This window comes from Barbus barbus (assembly GCF_936440315.1).
Source record: "Barbus barbus genome assembly, chromosome: 27".
Taxonomy (NCBI): Eukaryota; Metazoa; Chordata; class Actinopteri; order Cypriniformes; family Cyprinidae; genus Barbus; species Barbus barbus.
The window spans coordinates 30,809,600-30,831,277 of record NC_136755.1 but is presented as its reverse complement, the minus strand read 5'-3'; the positions used below and the strand labels follow the sequence as shown (position 1 = coordinate 30,831,277).

The 21,678-nt window shown below is 41.4% G+C and overlaps 1 protein-coding gene across 6 annotated transcripts in view; it reads right to left on the bottom strand.

The window, feature by feature from the left end:
• Window positions 1–341: 341 nt before the first annotated feature.
• The window catches only part of slc9a1b (solute carrier family 9 member A1b), a 39,900-nt gene continuing 18,563 nt past the window's right edge, over window positions 342–21,678 (bottom strand). For 5 of the 6 annotated variants that reach the window (XM_079380663.1, XM_079380666.1, XM_079380668.1 and 2 more), the window contains 9 exons: window positions 20,696–20,946; window positions 18,491–18,708; window positions 17,009–17,211; window positions 16,849–16,938; window positions 16,705–16,775; window positions 14,911–15,081; window positions 4,273–4,369; window positions 3,035–3,130; window positions 344–1,061 (listed from right to left, as the gene is read on the bottom strand). In XM_079380663.1, the coding sequence (XP_079236789.1) occupies window positions 828–1,061; window positions 3,035–3,130; window positions 4,273–4,369; window positions 14,911–15,081; window positions 16,705–16,775; window positions 16,849–16,938; window positions 17,009–17,211; window positions 18,491–18,708; window positions 20,696–20,946 (1,431 nt within the window). In that variant the 3' untranslated portion in view covers window positions 344–827. Of the gene's footprint in view, window positions 1,062–3,034; window positions 3,131–4,272; window positions 4,370–14,910; window positions 15,082–16,704; window positions 16,776–16,848; window positions 16,939–17,008; window positions 17,212–18,490; window positions 18,709–20,695; window positions 20,947–21,678 lie in introns of all 6 variants that reach the window. The other variant, XM_079380664.1, reaches the window with a different exon arrangement.

Sequence of the window (21,678 nt, the reverse complement as noted above, 5' to 3'; positions counted from 1 at the left end):
TGTCTTATACACACGCATTAAACACAGAACACCTCAATTACTCTGAAATACAGCAAACGTGTCTGTAACACCTTCAAAACACCTCCATCAATACTCCCCAAAGACAAGGTAGACAGCTTGGGGCGGTGAGATTTTTTTTGCTGCATTTGATCAAAAATACAGTAAAAATAGTGAAATATTATTAAAGTTTTAAACGGCTGTTTTCTCTGTGAATATGTGTTAAACTGTAATGTATTTCTGTGATCTGCAGCTGTATTTCCAGCATCATTACTCCAGTCTTCAGTGTCACATGATCTTCAGAAATCATAATAATATACTGATTTACTGCTCAACAAACATTTCTGATTATTATCAATGTTGAACACAGTTGTGCTGCACAATACTTTTGTGGAAACTGTGATGCATTTTATTTTTCAGGATTCACAGATGAATAGAAAGTTGAAAGAACAGCATTTATTTAAAATAGAAATCTACTGTAACATGTCACCTTTGATCAATTTAATGCATCCTTGACAAAGAAATTAATAATTTGATTGAAGTGTAAATGTAAAAATCTGACCCCACGCTTGTGAACAGTAGTGTAAGTCAATGAAGAGACAGCTTTAACAGCTCCAGACAATCATTCTCATTCATAGAAGCGCAGGATGCTCTTCGGATCGTCTCAGTAGAAACTCTCTTATGTTTGAGTTTCTTTGTCTAGAGTAGATAACACACAAGCGCTCACAGCAGACGCGTGAGAAACACAGGACCTTAGAGAGCACAGGAGTCTCACACATATCACTTTCCACAGCATAAACCCCACAGAAGCCCTGGTCTTGGAGCAGCTCTCAGTGTCTGTGATGCATGAGCTCCTCGTCCTCCTCCAGCAGATGCTCAGGACCCGGCTCGCTCAGAGCCCGAGGAGGCTTCGGCTGCTCCAGAGAGAACTTCACGCTCGGCTTGCGTCTGGCGTTCACATCTCCAACACTGAGCTCAGAGAACAAGGAGGAGTTGGATCTCAGACGCTCACCAGACTCCAGTCTTCTGCCCGGAGGAGCAGGAACCATCAGAAAGTGGCTCATCTGCGAACGTGACACACACACACACACACACACACACACACACACACACAGACAGACATTCTCTCATTAGAGTTACAAATGACCAGCTTCTATCATGTGATCGTTTCTCTTTATTAGTGCTACTGGATCTTAGCGCTGCGTTCGACACACAACATTCTTTTAAATAGACTAGAACACTTTGTTGGCATTAGTGGAAGTGCATTAGCATGGTTCAAATCGTACTTATCTGAACGCCATCAGTTCGTAGCAGTGAATGATACTCAGCTCTATATTTCTTCACAGCCCAGTGAAACACACCAAATTGAGAAACTAACGGAATGCATAGTCGATATAAAAACCTGGATGACGAGTAACTTCTTACTGCTAAATTCTGAAAAAACAGAGGTGTTATTTATCAGACCTAAAAACCCCACATGTAATAACCTAGAACACTATCTAACACTCGACGGCTAGCTCTGTCATTTCTTCTTCATCAGTTAGGAAGCAGCTAGAGTCCTTACTAGAACCAGGAAGTATGACCACATTAGCCCGGTTCTGTCAACACTGCATTGGCTCCCCATCAAACATTGTATAGATTTTAAAATCTTGTTAATTACTTATAAAGCCCTGAATGGCTTAGCTCCTGAGTACTTGAGTGAGCTCTTATCACATTATAGTCCTCCACATCCACTGCGATCTCAAAACTCTGGCCGTTTGATAATACCTAGAATATCAAAATCAACTGCAGGCGGCAGATCCTTTTCCTATTTAGCACCAAACTCTGGAACAATCTACCTAACACTGCTCTGGAGGCAGACACACTCTGTCAGTTTAAATCTAGATTAAAGACACATTTCTTTAACCTGGTTTACACATAACACACTAATACACTTCTATTATTCAAATCCGTTAAAGGATTGTTAGCCTGCATTAATTAGATCAACTGGAACCGGGAAAACTCCTCATAACACATGATGTACTCGTTACATCATAAAAAGAATGGCATCTACGCTAATATTAGTCTGTTTCTATTCTGTTTCTCAGTCCTGGTCCGGATCAGATGGTGGATCGGTGCCGGGAGATGATGTATGTGGCCCTGATCATCGGCGGAGGCCGGACACCTGGATGAGCTTCGGGGACATATCCCCAGTGAAGACCTCCACTTAAAATACAATAAAACTTCAAATAAAACAAATAACTAAAAATATTATAAAATACCGAACTACATAATACTATTATTGTTAGAAATTGCAACAATATAAAATAGAAATATAATACATTTAAAATTTTAATTAAAACAATAAGTAAACAATAAATAAACAATAATATCCTGGCCAGAGAACTGATTTCAATTTGATTTCACAGATACTATTTAAACTGAACTGAACTGAGCTAGACAATGACATCTCTGAACTCAATAATGAAATGCCATTAACTGAAAATTGAGTGTTTAATCTTATTTTTATACATTACTGACACTCTATCCTCCAATCTGATACTGTTAAGTGCTTTGACACAATCTGTATTGTTAAAAGCGCTATAAATAAAGGTGACTTGACTTGACAGACACACACACAGACAGACAGAAAGACAGACAGACAGACAGACAGACAGACACAGACAGACAGAAAGACAGACAGACAGACAGACAGACACACACACACACAGACAGACAGAAAGACAGACAGACAGACACACAGACACAGACAGACAGAAAGACAGACACACACACACAGACAAACACACACCCGATTCAAATCACTTTCATTGACAATTTTACTCCATTGGCCAAACCTGAGGAAATGGTGCTATCAGGTTGACAATAGTAAACATTGTGAAAAAAAGAAAGAAAGAAAAGTACATATGTTGAAGGCTTGCCAACAGAATGAAAGCCCTTTCCAAATAATGCATGCTTTGATGCTGAACTTGCACTGGGAGTTATTTCAGAGTTTGATGTTTGAGATGTATTGGTTATGTGTTCTTCTGTCTCTCACCCGTCTATCCATCTCCTCGCGCTGCTTCTTGAGACGCGTCTCGCTCCAGTCATCCTCAGCATCCGGCATCAGTGTGTGCCGGCTGTATGAGCGCAACTAACACACACACACACACACACACACACTTCAACAAACTCAACACAGCATGACAATATACTCTAGAAAATTCAATGTCTGGGGAACACGACGAGTTCAGTTAGCAACACTATGAAAACACAACTTAACATCTCCATTACTTTTAAATAAATTAGAATATGCAAATAACCTTTTCTGAGAAATTGATACAAATATCTGTCTATGTGTGGGGAATGAAAACTTGTTTTCCCTTTGAATTTAATTGTTTTTTCTGAGTCCATTGACAGATATTTGTTCTTGTTTTAATCATGAACTCACTTGATTTTTTTCAGTTTCTCAGAAAACAAGACTTCATGTGTTCACTTTGCATCTCCAGTAAATGAGTCTTGATATTGTAGAAGAGTTTTATTAATCAAAATATTAATTAATCAAGTGTAATCAATGTGAATATAGCCATTTATGTATCAAGTTATTCTACTATTATAAAATTGTATCTGCATGTGTGAGTAGAGGCCTGCAGAAGAATGGAATGTGCTGACGTATGGTTTAAGATGAAGCTGCACATCTGGGTTTGACATGATAGGGTCTCCTCCTTTAACGTAATGTAAATTGGGGCCTATTATCTGCTCCAGGAAGCAGATAAAGGCACAGCCAAAAGAAGATAAACTATGACATAGGAAATGTATAGACCACACCTTAAAGGAAAAAACTGTATTAAAGGGTATGGAGACACACTCGAGAGATTCTCTGCAGGGTCTCTCGGTTTTATTGTCTCTGATAATAAAATCTAAATTCTGGCATCAAAACCCCAAGATTCTGAGAATGATTACTCACAGCACTGGCGGAAAACAACCACCACAATATAAGGATGTTTAGATATGTGTACTGGAAAACAAGACACAAATACTGAGGAAGAGATTCATTTTTTGCAGTTCATGCAGCATTTAATGCCATGATTCTATGAATTTAAGACTTTCTGCTGTGATTTATGACTGTTTAAGATCTCCATTTGTGGAAGGATGAATGAAGACTTTTTAAGATCTGCAGAAATCCTGGACTGGAGTCTGCTGCACAATACAAATATAATTGTAAACTGTATTTGAGTGTTTGTTTGTGTTCTGTTTGTGTGTGTGTGTGTGTGTGTGTGTGTGTGTGTGTCTCACTCTCTGGCGCGTCTTCTGCAGGTTTGCTCGCAGGATCTTCCTGATTTCTTCTTCTCGTTCTTTAGAGATGTTGAGTGTTTTCCGGCTGCGCTGCCGTCTGCACACACACACACACAAAATGAGTGTATGTGTGTGTGCGTGAGTGTATGTGGAGGAGGTGAACATAGTTCAGCATACCGAGGATGTGAAGTAAGAAAGAAAGTAGTAAAAGTTAAGAGAGTGAAAACATCAAGGGATCTCATATGCAGAAGCAGTTAAAAGAGTACCGGTTCAGTCAGAAAGACCAAAAGAGAAGGAAATAGAAAATATCACAAAGAGTGTGTGTGATGGTTGTGCCAAGATAAAGGAAGATACGCTGAGAGTAGGCAAAAAAGATTTCATCCTATTTATGGTAGATGTGATCAACTGTACAGCACAAACTGATAAGAAAACTGAGAAAATCAAGATAATAGTGAGATCAGCAGAGAAATATCTTGGAATTAAAGGTCTGGGAAGGAGGAGGGACAACAAGTTCTCAAATATGGGATGGAGATACTGCAGTGCGTTAAATATATTGCAGTGGAATGCAAGAAGTTTAATTGCCAATGGTCAGGAGTTCAAACAATATGTATCAATTTTACAAAATAAACCTCATGTCATATGTATTCAAGAAACATGGTTGAAACCACAATGGGACTTTGTGATATATGGATATAAAGAAATAAGAAATGATAAGACAGAAGTGGTGGTGGTGTAGCTATTTTTTTGCAGAATGGAATTAAATATAATGTAATTAATATTGGGAGCGAACAAGAATCACTAACAGTAAAGATCTGGGTAGGGCAAGAGGATATCACAATTATTAACTTTTATAATCCATGTGCAATTTTTCACCAGAAGAGACGGACGGCAGCTCGCGTAAGTGTTTTGAATACTTGGTCCCAGTTCTGTTGTTTAAATTATTTACTTGCTGCTAGGAAGGACTAGTTTGTTTCCTACCTATTTCTACTCTGCATTTTCGTTGAGGTTTTTATGTTTGATTGCACTTACTGGTAATTAGAATAATTTGCGCCTCAGCTGAGAACGAGCCTGCATGATTGTGCGAAGTGTTAGTTTCATCTTCAGCTATTAGCAGTCCTTTAACCTTATTGGCTGGGCTGATCAGAAGTTGTTTTCACTCTAGTTTCCTAGACTGTATTTATTTGATGTCCGAGCGTAAGCGTAAGCGTTCAGCCGTCGTGCTCAGCCTCCTCGTGTGAAGACCAACGAGTGTAAAGACAGACGACTTTTTCCTGCATGACTTTAACCGAGCAACGACACCGAGCAAACACTTAAGTATCATTTTTATCTTCCCTCACACTTTCCTATCCCCTATCCTTCCACCTCTATCATGTGTTTCCAAACCATTCCGGTTCTCTCTCAACCTCGCTCTAAAAACACACGCAGAAGGCTACGTAACCCTGCTAACCTGCGCCCTATCTCTACATCTTCCACTGCACATCTTTCTTTCTCTGTGGGTCTTTGGAATTGCCAGTCAGCTGTCAACAAAGCCGACTTCATTTCTGTTTTTTCCTTACAATCCACACTCAGCATCCTGGGCTTGACTGAGACCTGGATTCGTCCAGAAGACTCAGCAACCCCAGCTGCTCTCTCTCACAATTTCTCTTTCTCTCACACCCCAAGGCAAGTTGGCCGGGGTGGGGGCACTGGTTTGCTCATTTCAAACAATTGGAAATACTCAACCCACTCTCGCCTAGGCAATCTCAACTCATTTGAATCTCATGCCATTACTGTAACAGCTCCTATAAAACTCCAGATTGGGGTAATCTACCGTCCCCCGGGCCAAATTCTAACCACCTTCCCCCTAGGAGCTGGACGGACTGCTGTTCTCTTTTATGGAGGATGGCACTCCACTCTTAGTCTTCGGCGATTTCAACATTCACCTAAACAGGCCTTATGCTACAGACTTCCATTCACTCCTAGCTTTATTTGATCTCAAACGCCTCACCACTACTAGCACGCACAAATCAGGTAACCAACTTGACTTAATTTACACACGCAATTGTTCTACAGATAATATTCTGGTACAACCACTACATGGTTGACCATTTCTTCATTACATTTACTTTACATTTTGCTACCCAGGTGCCACCATCTCCCTTACCGGTTACTTTCAGACGCAACCTACGCTCCCTTTCCCCCTCCCTTCTTTCCTCCGTAGTATCCTCCTCTCTTCCCTCGCCTACCCATTTCTCTTCTCTGGATGTAAATGCAGCTACTGACACTTTATGCTCTACCTTAACCTCTTGTCTAGACGACATCTGTCCTCTCTCCTCTAGGCCAGCACGGGCTGCCCCTTCTGACCCCTGGTTATCCGATGTTCTTCGAGAGAATCGGACCAAACTTAGAGTGGCAGAGAGAAAATGGCACAAATGTAACGATCCGTCGGACCTGAGTAGGTATCAGTCTTTGCTTTCTTCTTTCTCTACTGAAGTCCACACTGCCAAATCCTCACATTTCCACAACAAGATCAACAGCACTCCAGACATGTGTAATCTCTTCAGAACATTTAATTCTCTCATCTGTCCCCCTCCTCCACCTCCCACCACTTCGATAACAGCTGACGACTTTGACACTTTTTCACAGACAAAACTAGAACAATCAGTAACCAGTTCTCAACTCCACACACACAGGACCTCCAATCAACCACATCCACTGCTCTAACTCCCATCTTCTCCTTCTGTCCCCTCACCGAGGCAGAAGTATCCAAACTTCTCCTCTCCAGCCATCCTACAACATGTCCTCTCGACCCGATCCCCTCACACCTTCTCCAAACAATCTCTCCCACACTCTTACCGGCACTCACACACATTATCAACACATCTCTCCTCACAGGCATCTTCTCCACAGCATTCAAGCAGGCTCGGGTAACCCCACTGATCAAAAAACCTACATTAAACACTTCTCTTTTAGATAACTACAGACCTGTCTCTCCTTCTATTCGTAGCGAAAACACTGGAACGAGTTGTCTTCAACCAGCTCTCACTGTTTCTTTCACAGTACAACAAACTGGATGCTAAACAGTCAGGTTTCAGGAGTGGCCATTCAACAGAGACTGCGCTACTCTCAGTCACTGAAGCCCTGCGAACTGCAAAGGCCGATTCCAAATCATCAGTCCTCATTCTGCTGGATCTTTCTGCTGCTTTTGACACTGTCAATCATCAGATTCTCCTGTCTACCCTCTCAGCACTGGGCATCACTGGGATTCCACTTCGCTGGTTTGAATCCTATCTCACTGGTAGATCTTTCAGGGTGACCTGGGGAGGGGAGGTATCCAAACCGCATCAACTGGTCACTGTAGTTCCTCAGTGACCAGTTCTTGGACCCCTCCTCTTCTCCACATACACTACATCACTGGGTCCCATCATACATGCACACGGCTTCTCCTATCACTGCTACGCTGATGACACACAGCTCTATCTCTCATTTCAACCAGATGTCCCAACGGTAGCTGCACGGATCTCAGGCTGCCTGGCGCACATCTCGGCATGGATGAAAGAACATCACCTACAGCTCAACCTGGCAAAGACGGAGCTTCTTGTCTTCCCTGCCACTCCGACTCTACAGCATGACTTCACGATTCAGTTCGGCTCATCAATGATTACCCCATCAACTTCGGTCAGAAATCTTGGTGTAATCTTTGATGACCAGCTGACCTTCAAAGAGCACATTGCAAAGACTGCTCGATCCTGCAGGTTTGCACTACACAATATCAGAAAGATCAGGCCCTTTCTGACAGAGCATGCTGCACAATTTCTTGTCCAGGCCCTTGTCGTTTCTAGGCTGGACTACTGCAATGCTCTTCTGGCTGGTCTGCCATCAAAAACAATCAAACCTCTACAAATGATTCAGAATGCAGCGGCACAACTGGTCTTCAACGAGCCCATGCTACACCTCTCTTCATCTCCTTGCACTGGTTACCAGTGGCAGCTCGCATCAAGTTCAAGACACTGATGCTTGCGTACAGAACTACCACAGGCTCAGCACCTTCCTACTTCCACTCACTATTACAAACCTACATCCCCTCCAGAAGTCTGAGATCTGCTAGTGAGCGACGCCTTGTGGTACCATCACAGAGAAGCTCAAAATCACTCTCCAGAACATTCTCGTTCACCATTCCTGGCTGCTGGAATAATCTTCCCACCCCTATCCGGAACGCTGGATCCCTGTCAATCTTCAAGCAACAACTGAAAACTCATCTCTTTTGGCAGTACTTGACCTCATCCTAAACTCAAAAAAAAAAAAAAACCTTAATCTTTCCCTCTATCTTTCTCTCCTTCCCTTAGTAGCTTGTACTTATTTGAACAATGACTGAGACTTGGTGTTACGAGCACTTCCTCTGTCTGATTGCCTCTTCAAGATGAATCGCTTTTTGTATTCTCCAATTGTAAGTCGCTTTGGATAAAAGCGTCTGCCAAATGACTAAATGTAAATGTGAAAGGGTTGACTATGATAAACTGAATACTATTGGAGGACGAATAAAGGGTAAAATAATTTGGTGTGGGGATTTTAATGCACATAGTACACTGTGGGGTAGTAGTTATACAGATCAAAATGGCATAAGTATAGAAGAGTTTATTGATGAGAAAAAGCTAGTGTGTATAAATGATGGAAGAGGAACTAGATATGACAGTCATCAAAACAAGGAAAGTGTAATAGACCTGACCTTAACAACAAGGGAGATTGCGGATATTACAAAATGGGATGTTTTAAATAAAACAATTATTGGTAGTGATCATTACCCCATAATGATTATAATAGGAATAGAGGTACATCAAGACAAATCAAGGAAAACTGCGAAATTAAATTTTAATAAAGCAGATTGGGATAAGTTTCAAATAATTAATCAAATTAAATATGAAGAACTTTTTAAAAGGCACATAGCTGAGGTGGATGAATTCAATGAAAATCTGGTGACAATAATTATACAGTCAGCAGAGGAAGCAATTCCAAAAAATACAGAGGGAATAAAGAGAAAAAGTGTTTCTTGGTGGAATGAAAATTGTAAGAAAGCAATTAAAAATAGAAATAAATTATTTAGGCAATTGAAAAAACATCATTCGCTGGAGATATTAATACAATATAAAAGAGCACAAGCAGTAGTTTGAAAAAATAAGAACAGCTAAGCGTGTGCATTGGAAAAAATATTGCAATACAATAGGAAGAGAGACACAATTATCAGATATTTGGGGAATGATTAAAAGAAATATAGCTGCAAGCAGCAATGACGGGGCCAAGCACATCAGCGGCTTAATAAGGAGCTAAGCATAGCATGGAGCATCAGACCAACTGCAAAAATTAGTAATTGAAGCCATTTTAAGATTATTGTAGTCCAAATGGCTGAAAAATCATTTAAAACTACCAGTAATATGATTGAATGAACTTTTCACTTTTGACCAACAGGTGGCACCGTCATCAAATCGATGTGGTGTGTTCTGTGTGAGGTGACAATGGCACACATAAAGTTTGGTGTCAATATGCCAAAGCATTGCAGAGATACGGTCTCAAGTGTCATTTTGGCATCCTGTCTCAAATTCGTTGTTGTGGTATGTGAAAACCGTTTTGTCTATCAACACAAAATCCATATCTTTTGGCAGCATGGTCTGAAGATGATATGATTCGATTTTGGTGAAAATCGGACCAACAGTCTAGGAGGAGTTCGAAAAAGTAGGTTTTTGAAGTAAATCAAAAGGGCAGAGAGGAAGTTTGGCTGACTACGGCAACATTGGTATCACTGTTCTCAGCATGAATCTATTAATATCAGTCTCATTACAATAGGCAAAATTCACAGAAAGATATAAGCATTTATTTGACATTTAATTATAACTTTTGACCACAAGGTGGCACTGTCTGAAAACATTTTGAGTACTTTCAGGTCATGGTCTCCATGGTACATATAAAATTTCGTAATGGTACACCAATGCATTCGTAAAATATAGCATTTTATCTCATAAAACTCCATTATAGTCAATGGCAATTTCATGTTTTGTTCAATTATAGCGCCACCAAGAGGCACAATCCCACCAAGTGTCCTTAGAGTGTGCCCATACATGTGTGTCAAGTTTGGTGAAAATATCTAATTTTGTTTCGGAGTTATAGACATATTTGTGTGTAAGTAGATGTAAAATGACTGACTGTTGAGTTTGTTTGCATTTTTGTGCCACTTACTATCAAAATTTTGGCAATTGGGCGTTAGTGTATAGCCGGGATGCTATGTTTCCGAATTTCCTACGGTAGTTTCGTGTCAATCGGAGTAACGTTTTTTTTTTAAGCACTAAAATGCAATGTAGCACAAACCATAAGGCTAAACCTGGCAAGTTTGGTATAGATGGACTCGGCAATGATTCAGGAGTCTAAAAAGGTGACTTCTGTGAAAATGTCAACCCCACCCAAAGTTAAAAGCATGTGAAAATTTGATTTTACCACTAGGTGGCGCTGCTTCGAAACTTCTGAAGCTCCTTCAGGGCATCGTGCTGATGACCCATACCAAGTTTCGTAACGATACGTTAATTCGTTCGTAAAATATAGCATTTTACTACAAAATTCAACATGGCCGACGCCCAAAATGGGTGACATGGGAAAATTGGATATGGTTGGACTCGGCACGATGCACCGAATCTAAAGAGACAAACTTGTGAATGGTTGGCAAAACCATTCACAAGTTATAAGCAAAAATATGCATTTTTCATATCTCCTGACCACTGGGTGGCACAGCGCCAAAAGTACTGTTTTTGTTTGTTTTTCCTGTTTTTCAAATACGATCAGTTTTACCAGGGATGACCTGCTGAACATTCAGCAGAACACATCACAAAATATTTTACCGAATTTTGATTTTTCGAACGTTTTGCTAGACATTGTAGTTAGCGGAGCCGTAGCTCTGGTCAAACGCTACAGGAGGCGCAGGCGGGGGAAGCGAGTCGGCGCGCTCGTGAAGCTTCGACAGTGCGGATTTCGAACGGCGTTGCCTAGCATCCATCTGGCGAATCTCCGCTCTCTATCCAACAAAACGGATGAACTCCTTCTGCTCTCCCAGGCAAACAAGGATTTTTCAAATGATTACATCGTACTACATCTGCCTAATTACCAGCAGATCGCGACGTGGAATCAACAGGGAAATCGCGCGGCGGCGGGACGTGCTTTTACATCAATGAGAGGTGGTGTACAGATGTAACTGTGTTAAAGAAGATGTGCTGTTCAGATCTAGAAACGCTCTGTTCTATTCGCCGTGGGAGTTCTGCTCGTTCATTCTCGTAAGTGTCTACATTCCACCGCAAGCGCACGTGAGCACAGCTTTACATAAACTCGCTGATCTGATCACAGAGCGTGAGCAACAACACCTGGACTCTGTTTTAATCATTCTCAGGGACTTTAATAAAGCTAATCTCTCCCGCGAACTGCCAAAATACAGACAGCACATCACATGTCCCACCAGAGACAGTAATATATTGGATCACTGTTACACAGCGATAAAGGACGCATATCACTCTGTTCCACGGGCAGCTTTAGGACTCTCTGATCACTGTTTGGTTCATCTTATTCCGACCTACAGGCAGAAACTTAAATCTGCAAAACCTGTATTAAGATCTGTTAAAAGATGGACTAATGAAACAAAGCTGGATTTACAAGCCTGTTTCTGTCTCACTGATTGGACTGTTTTTGAAGCCGCTGTCATCGATCTGGATGAGCTCACAGAGACTGTAACATCTTATATCAGTTTCTGTGAGGATATGTGCATTCCTAACAGGACTCATCTAATCTAAAACAATGACAAACCATGGTTCACTGCAAAACTCAGACAGCTTCATCAGGCCAAAGAAGATGCTTACAGAAAGGGGGATAAAGTCTTGTACAAACAGGCCAAATACACACTGGAAAAGGGGATCAGAGAGTTTAAGAGGAATTATTCTGACAAGCTAAGGAACAAATTCTCTTCCAGTGATCCTGCTTCAGTGTGGAAAGGAATGAAGGATATCACCAGTTACAAGACACCATCCCCCAGCACTCTGGAGAATCAACAACTAGCAGACGACTTGAACGAGTTCTATTGTTGTTTTGAAAAATCGCCCCACACCAGCCCTGAACACCTCTCCACACAACCATTAACACCTCTAGCAACCCTCCTCTCCCCCACACCTACAATTCAAATCAGCGAAGATAATGTGTGCCGGGTCTTCAGAAAGAACAAAAGAAGGAAAGAACCAGGCCCAGGCGGTGTGTCACCAGCCTGTCTGAAATCCTGTGCTGACCAGCTGGCCCCCATCTTCACACAGATTTTCAACAGATCACTGGAGCTGTGTGAAGTCCTCTCATGCTTCAAACGCTCCACCATCATCCCCGTCCCAAAGAAATCCAAATTTACTGGACTTAATGACTACAGACCTGTGGCCCTAACGTCTGTATCCATGAAATCATTTGAAGGACTGGTTTTGGCTTATCTGAAGGACATCACTGGTCCCTTACTGGACCCCCTGCAGTTTTCCTACAGAGCAAACAGGTCTGTGGATGATACAGTCAACATGGGACTGCACTTCATCCTGCAGCATCTGGACAGACCAGGGACTTATGTGAGGATCCTGTTTGTGGACTTCAGCTCCACTTTTAACATCACGGAAACCCTTCAGAATAAACTAACCCAGCTCTCCATCCCCACCTCCGTCTGTCAGTGGATCACCAGCTTCCTGACAGACAGGCAGCAGCTAGTGAGGCTGGGAAAATACACATCCAGCACTTGTACCATCAGCACTGGAGCTCCTCAGGGCTGCGTACTCTCCCCACTGCTCTTCTCCCTCTACACCAACGACTGCACCTCTAAAGACCCCTCTGTCAAGATCCTGAAGTTTGCAGACGACACCACACTGATCGGCCTCATCCAGGACGGTGACGAGTCTGCTTACAGACAAGAGGTTAAGGAGCTGGCTGTCTGGTGCAGTCTTAACAACCTGGAGCTTAATATGCTCAAAACTGTGGAGATGATCATGGACTTCAGGAGAAACCCCCTTGCTCTCCCCCCACTCACCATCATGAACAGCACTGTGACTGCAGTGGAGTCATTCAGATTCCTGGGCACCACCATCTCTCAGGACCTGAAGTGGGATATTCACATAGACTCCATTGTCAGAAAGGCCCAGCAGAGGTTGTACTTTCTTCGCCAGCTGAGGAAGTTCAACCTGCCACAGGACTTACTGAAACAGTTCTACTCCGCCATCATTGAATCCATCCTCTGCACTTCAATAACTGTCTGGTTCAGCTCAGCTACCAAATCTGACCTCAGAAGACCACGGAGGGTAGTCCGGACTGCTGAGCGAATAATTGGTACAACCCTCCCCACTCTCCAAGAGCTGTACTTATCCAGAGTGAGCAAAAGGGCAGGTAAAATCACTCTGGACACCTCACATCCAGCACACAACCTCTTTGAACTGTTACCGTCTGGTCGACGCTACAGAGCTTTGAGCACCAGAACGACCAGATACAGAACAGTTTCTTCCCTCAGGCAATCCATCTCATGAACACTCAACAATAAACGTGGAACACACGACTATAATACATTATCCATTCACCATACTCACTTATTTTATTTTTATTTTCTCATTTCTAATTTGCACATACTTGGCCTGTACATACATATTTGTCTATATTATATATTGTGTTTTTGCTGTTTTGTACATTGCCTATTTGTATATTTGTATATTTTTATTTTATTATCTGTGTCCTGTGCTGTCGCTGTCTTTCTGTTGCACTGTGGAGCTTCTGTCACTATAACAAATTCCTTGTATGTGTAAACATACTTGGCCAATAAAGCTCATTCTGATTCAGATTTTGAGAGAGTGTGTCTGTGTGTGTGTGTGTGAGAGAGTGTGTGTGTGTGTGTGTGTGTGTGTGAGTGAGTGTGTGTCTGTGTGTGCGTGCGAGTGTGTGTGAGAGTGTGTGTGTGTGCAAGTGTGTGTGTGCAAGTGTGTGTGTGAGTGCGGGTGAGAGAGTGTGTGTGTGTGTGTGTGTGTGTGTGTGAGAGAGTGTGTTTTCTGTGTGTGTGTGTGTGTGTGTGTGTGTGAGAGTGAGTGAGTGAGTGCATGCGTGCGTGCGGGTGTATGTGTGAGTGCGGGTGAGAGAGTGTGTGTGCGCATTTTTGTGACAAATTAGGATATAAATTTGTATAGTGACAGGTATTACAAGGTGAAGGTGACTTTTCAGGACATTGACCCATGTCCCCACTTTACAAAACGCTTATAAATCATACAGAGTGAGTTTTTTGGGGGGAAAGTAGAAATGCACAGTCTCCTGTGAGGGCTAAGTTTAGGTGTAGGGTAGGTGTAGGGCAATAGCACATACAGTTTGTACAGTATAAAAACCATTACGCCTATGGGATGAACCCACTTTTCACAAAAACAAACATGTGTGTGTGTGTGTGTCTGAGTATGTGTGTGTGTGTCTGTGTGTGTGTGTGTGTCTGTGTGCGTGTGTGTGTCTGTGTGAGTGTGAGCGTGTGTGTCTGTGTGAGTGTGAGCATGTGTGTGTGTCTGTGTGTGTGAGTGTCTGTGTGTGTGTGTGTGTGTGTGTGTCTGTGTCTGTCTGTGTGTGTGTGAGTGTGCGTGTGCTACTCACGGTGCGGATGCAGTGACTCCTGTGCTTAGATTGGCTGAGCTGTTGCTCTCCAGCAGCATCAGGGCCTGTTTGAGCTCCATCTTGTTGTAGAAGGAGACGAGCTGTGGCTCCTGCGATCGCTCTCCGCCGATCAGACAGCGCTTGATATAGCGCTTATTAAAGCGATTCAGCCTGCAGATGAATAGAACGTTAACAGCAAAGATTTACAACAGCACCGGCAGCATTTAATCGCATCACATCATTCAAACCCACTCAGTTAAGTTTTTACTGAAACACCAAAGTTTTCTTTTAGCTGAAAACCAAAGTTGGAAATGAAGGGAAACTGGGAAGTTTGCTTGATGTTTGGGAACACAGTCGATATTATATGATGATTATACCAAAAAAATTTGATGACGGACTTTAGCTCAGACATTTCAGAATTATTAAAATAACATTTGAGATCGGTGCGCAGTTTAGTCCAGTTATCCAGTCACGTGATCTGCTGATGCAAAGTCACGTGAGTTTATCAATGTGTATCAAGAAACTTAATCAGTAAATGTGTTTCCATCATAGTTTATGTGCATGTCTTCTGCAAATTGAGAGCACAAGTTAATAATGCACAATATTTGCATAAGAATAGTTAGACGGAACATGGCTATTAGCGCAGTCAAACCATGCCATTGAAGAAACACTAAACATCAGTTTCAGTCAATAATTTTGATCTTTCAAAACTATTTCAGCCAAAACCATGTTTTTTTTTTTGCTGTTTCTGTTGAATTTTGTATTAGCTGAAACTCCAGTGCATCACTACGTTTCCTGAGGTATGTGACATTATTGATGTTAATTGATCTCAATATTGATCTTTAGTGATGTCTCTCTACAGTTGAACTGATCCATGATTGATATCAGTGAGTTGTTCTGTTTCTTCTGATGTTCACTCATGTTTATTTGCTGCTGTAACTAGTAGTAAAGAGGAAGAGATGCTCTGTCACGACCAGTGTTGGGGAAAGTTACTTTTAAAAGTAATGCATTACAATATTACGTTACTCTATGAAAAAGTAACTAATAGCATTACTTAGTTACATTTTGTGGAAAGTATTGCATTCCATTACTTATTGTCACCTGGGCTGGGCTGGGCTTGCTTATTTGTTTTTAATAGCAAAAACCCAAAAGTTATATTTTTGGCAGCTGTAAAATCCCTTTCACACCAAAAGTGAAATCAATACTCCTCAGGCTGAAGGAAGAGTCTCTGTTTCTGCACTCACTCCTGATTTCTCTCAACATGCAGACAGGAGAAGTGTCAGTCGATACATGCGGAAACAAAGCAACTGGTGTTACTTATTTGAAAAAGTAGCTTAGATATTCTCTTGTAAATTTAAAAGTCAAGTCAATTCACCATTATTTATATAGTGCTTTTTGCGATGCAGATTGTGTCAAAGCAGCTTTACAGTATTAAACAGGGAAATAGTGTGTCGAAATAGTGTTCAATTCTCCTCTGGCCAGACGAGACCAGCAGTTTAATTCTAGGCTGCAGCAAAGTCCGATTGTGCAGAGGACTCATCTGGTTCCTGTGGTCTTGTACCGATGGCCGTCTAGGTGATGAAAAGTAATGCATTACTTCACTAGTTAGTTAATCTGATAACGTATCTTGCATTACTTGCAATGCGTTACTCCCAACACTGGTCAATGCCGCTATATGAAAGCTATTATCAGCACTGGTTTTACGGAGAGTGTTTGGTCATGTATGTGAAGATTCAGCTGAACGTCTCGTGTTGAGGGTTTGGCGAGTAAACGATATCTGGCTCTGAAACGCACTTGTCTCTCCAGTGATGATGACCGTAGTGTCCGCAAACGCCCTCGATTCCAGCCAGCAGATGCTCCAGAAACTACAGAGACACAAAACAGCATCAGCAGTCAGACAGCAGAGACAGACAGAGGTGTTTGAGATCGGCTGATCACCTGAGTGTGAATCTCCTCGTTTATTGAGCATTTGCTTTCTTTCCTCTTCTTGACAGCCAGAAGGTCAACGAGCGGCCGAATCGTCATTCCCTAAAAAACAGGACAACACGAGCTTTCAGGAACAGAAACGCAATGGACAACCTTCAGCGGATTCTCTCACCTGCACGAACACGGTGAAGAAGATGACGGTGATGATGGCCGTTAGGAACATGTCCTTCATGGGAAAGTCATCTCTGGACAGCAGAAACGCTAATGAGAAGGCGATGGCACCCCTCAATCCACCGTACGCCACGATGAACTGATCCTTACCACTCAGCTTCACCATACGGTACTTATTAATGATGAACGTCAAGCCGACCACACCTGCAGGACAGACAGACAAACATGCAGTCAACATGGATAATACACAGATTCATAAACTCAACACTGGGGGCAGATATACTAACAGCTTACAGCAGCACAAGCCCTCACCTGGCATTAAAAAACTACTGTCAGGATTTACTAAAGACACTCAGTGAAACATTAGTAATGAAAAGACTTGGAGACAGACATTGGAGTACCTCAAGGTTCAGTACTAGGGCCGTTACTTTTCACACTTTACATGTTACCCTTGGGAGATATCATCAGGAAATATGGTGTTAGCTTCCACTGTTATGCTGATGATACTCAGCTACAGTTAAAATGATTTCTGCAGCTGATCTTATTGCATGCACATTTGTAGGACTTTCCCTTTCGGACACAACATTCATGTTAGAAGAGAATTGGAATGAATCATGCAAGGTGATTTACTAAAACTTGCAGTAGTCAATTTAATGGTTTTTGCTCCATTATTTAATGCCCCAAAAACACACGTCTGAACCCATTCTGTGTCTGTGTTGTTAGTCGATCACAAACACCTGATTATCATCTGCTCTGCTGATTTGTGACTCTAATTTGCACTGCTTTTGGTAGATTGCATTGGTCATTATGGAAATTATCTGCTCTTTCATTTTCACATCATCAGTAGAGGTGCAGGACCTTCCACTCCCATCGGTGCTTTTATGTGATTATAGTGCTCTTACACTCATTTGTAATCTGTTTAGTAAATCTGGCTCTAAAATTCTTAGAAAATACCATTAAAAAGTTTCTAAACTTCTAAAAGAAAAGTCTCTTTTCTTAAAGCATTTATTTAATACAGTAAAATATGATATGATATGAAATAAAATACAAAAATACAGTAAAAAGTAAATTATTACAATGTCAATATCTGTTAAAATGCCATTTATTTCTGTGATCTGCAGCTGTATTTTCAGCATCATTACTCCAGTCTTCAGTGTCACATGATCTTCAGAAATCATTCTAATATACTGATTTGCTGCTCAAGAAACATTTCTGAATATTATCAATGTAGAACACAGTTGTGCTGCTCAAATATTTTTGTGGAAACTTATTTGAAATCTATTGCAACATTATAAATGTCTTTACTATTGCTTTTGATCAATTTAATGATAATTTAATCCTTGATTTCTTATATTATAGTGACCTCAAAGTTTTGAACAGTAATGTTTATGGGCACTAAGCACCTCCAGAAATCTTCAATGGCCCAAACAGAAGGGAGCTGTTCGATAAAGATTATCTACTGCAGCATGAAGCAGCGTCTCACCCAGAACCCTGGACAGCAGACACAGGACAATGGTGATGGTCACAAAGGTCCAGTTCCAGGCGTGCGGCCCGGCCACCGTCGACACGCCCAGGAAGATGAAGATCAGGGTCTCGCTCACGCTGCTCCACATCTTCAGGAAGTACTTGATGGTGGTGTAGGATTTGTGGGAGATGTTGGCCTCCACATAGGGCCGCATGATCACGCCACACGCTATGAGCCTGTCAACAATCACAAGCAGGGAGTTACATAATCAGATTACTTTTTCAAGTAACTAGAAACGTAACGCATCACTTTTCAATTTACAAGAAAATATCTGAGCTACTTTTTCAAAAAAAGTCACACCCGTTACTTTGTTTCCCCATTTATTGACCTTCTCTTTGTTGAGAGAAATCAGGAGTAAGTGCAGAGACTCTTCCTTCAGTCTGAGGATCTTTCATCTCACTTTCGGTGAGAAAGGGCCTTTACAGCTGCCAAAAATATAACTTTTGGGTTTTTGTTATTAAAAACAAATGAGAAAGCCCGGGGGCCTGTACCATGATGGTGGCTGAACAAACTCAGGGTTGACAAAACCAAACCAATCCGGCTTTGTTGGTACCCTGACACTGATCATCAACTTTCTCTGTCAACTGAGTTAATGAAGTGTGTGCACTTGCAAGCATCAGTAATAAATCACATGCCTTTTAACTGTGATTCAAAGCCAAAGATTGAAAGATTGAAAAATATGAATTTAAAAACATTTACACAGAAAGTGTCACGGAACGCCTCAGGAACGGCGTGAAAAGACGAGGTCAGGGTCCAAATGCAGGTAAGGTGCTTTTTTTAATGAAACAAAAAGGCCAACACGGCACAAAAAAACAAAACAACTACCTTTACCAAACATACACATGAAATCACAAATAACAATTAATGCAACCAGGCCGACTGGTGAGAGAAGGGAGACTATACAGTCTGTGGCAATGGGGAACAGGTGCGGGTGTAATGACTGTAATAATGTGACAGGTGTGTGTAATGTGGCAGCTGAGTGGAGTTAGGGGAATGAAGTCCGGGAGGAAGGGAGATGGTGACCTCTGGTGGAGAAAGGCAGAACTGCAGGTCCCGGACTCATGACAGAAAGGTGAAAAGAGCTGTCTGTGAAAGTGGACAACTAAAAGAAGACATCTTGGCATATATTGTGAAGTTAGTTTATATAGTTGATAATATATAAATAGGTACAGAGACTCAAAAATCGGAACTCTTATCGTAGTCATGTTTGAAGTTTTATCTATTGATTCTAAAGCTTATTTATATTCTATATTATTTGTATATATTTATGCTAATTTAAAGTAAACGATTAATAATTATTATTATTTTAATATGGCTTGTGTAATATATTACAGCTATAGTAAATATGTAAATCATGTAATTATAATAAACAATCATCACTAAAAGCCAGATGATTTTACTGACTATACTATATAGCATCCTTTAATTTGGAGCAAGAGAAACTGGGGGAGTGGCTTTATTGCATCAGAGATGTGACACTTTGACGCTGCATTAGAAACACTCTCGCATTAGCCTTAATTTGTTTTTCCTTTTTTTTTTTTTTTTGATGCAAATGTGATATAATACAAAGTATAGTGTTATAAATGTACATAAATTCAAAAATAAATAAATCTAAATTTAAAAAACTTTTGAGGATTTATGATGCTGATGACGGTTAAATGCGTCTTGTGAAAAGGGTTCATGGAATGCATTACTTTCCGTAAAAGATATCCAAGTAAAGCAATTAGTTACTTTTCGTAGAGTAACACAGTATTGTTATATACATTTACACTTAGTCATTTCGCAGATGCTTTTATCCAAAGTGACTTACAAATGAGGACAATAGAAGTAATCGAACCAGCATTTAGGACTGTTAACCACTGAGATACATTACATGCAATAACTTCCTTCCTCTAAACTCCACCACCCATCCATGTCATATACTCAACCCCCCCCCCCCCCCCCCCCCCCCCCAAAAAAACAAAGACATTGACAGTGCTGGTGGTTTGGAATACTCATGAGGAACGGTATAAAATAAATAAATGAAAAATACAAAAAAATCTACAAAATCTCTCTAATACCCTTCAAACTTGTAGTTGAATCTCATATTGTAATATTGTAATGCATGACTTTTAAAAGCAGCTTTCCCCAACGGTGCACACAGCATGAGCGTCTGGGACTCACGCCATGATGCCGGACAGGTGGAAGACCTCGGCCGACAGGTAGGCCATGTAGCTGTAGAGGAAGACGAACAGGGGCTCGATCACACGTGTGTGCGACGTGAAGCGTGACGTGAAAGCCGCCAGCACTCCGTACACGCCGCCCACCAGCACTCCGCCCAGTGCCACCACGAAAAAACACACCACACCCAGAAACACGTCGCCCGCAGTCACCTCGCCCGCGTGCGCAAACTCCTCAAACAGGTGGTACAGGACCTGAAGGAAACACACGTGTATATGTTTATTATGTATATATAAATACACACAAATGTATGCAGTATATTTAAAAAATATATTTATATGTAAACGTATATAATTTATATTATATCTAAATATAAATATTTTACATAAATCTAACATTTTATTCCTTAATATATACAGGTATGTGTTTGTATTTATATATACATAATAAATAACCACACAGTAAAGTAAGTAAAAAGTAAAGTCGTGACGTATTGTCAAGTATGGTGACCCATACTCGAAATTGGTGCTCTGCGTTTAACCCATCCAAGTGCACACACACAGCAGTGAGTAGTGAACAAATGCACACACACACACACCGTGAACACACACCCGGAGCAGTGGGCAGCCATTTATGCTGCGGCGCCCGGGGAGCAGTTGGGGGTTCGGTGTCTTGCTCAAGGGCACCTCAGTCGTGGTATTGAGGGTGGAGAGAGCGCTGGACATTCACTCCCCCCACCTACAATTCCTGCCGGCCCGAGACTCAAACCCACAACCTTTGGATTACGAGTCCGACTCTCTAACCATTAGGCCACGACTTCCCCAGTACACACTAGGGCTGCACGATTAATCAAAATTAATTTGCAAAAGGCGATAAATCACGATTAGGCAGAAGCTGTGATTGTCATACGTATCTCTCAGTGAAGCACGGTTCTGTGATCAGTAGTAAATCTCCATCTGAAGGCCCCACAGAAGAAGCTCAGGAGA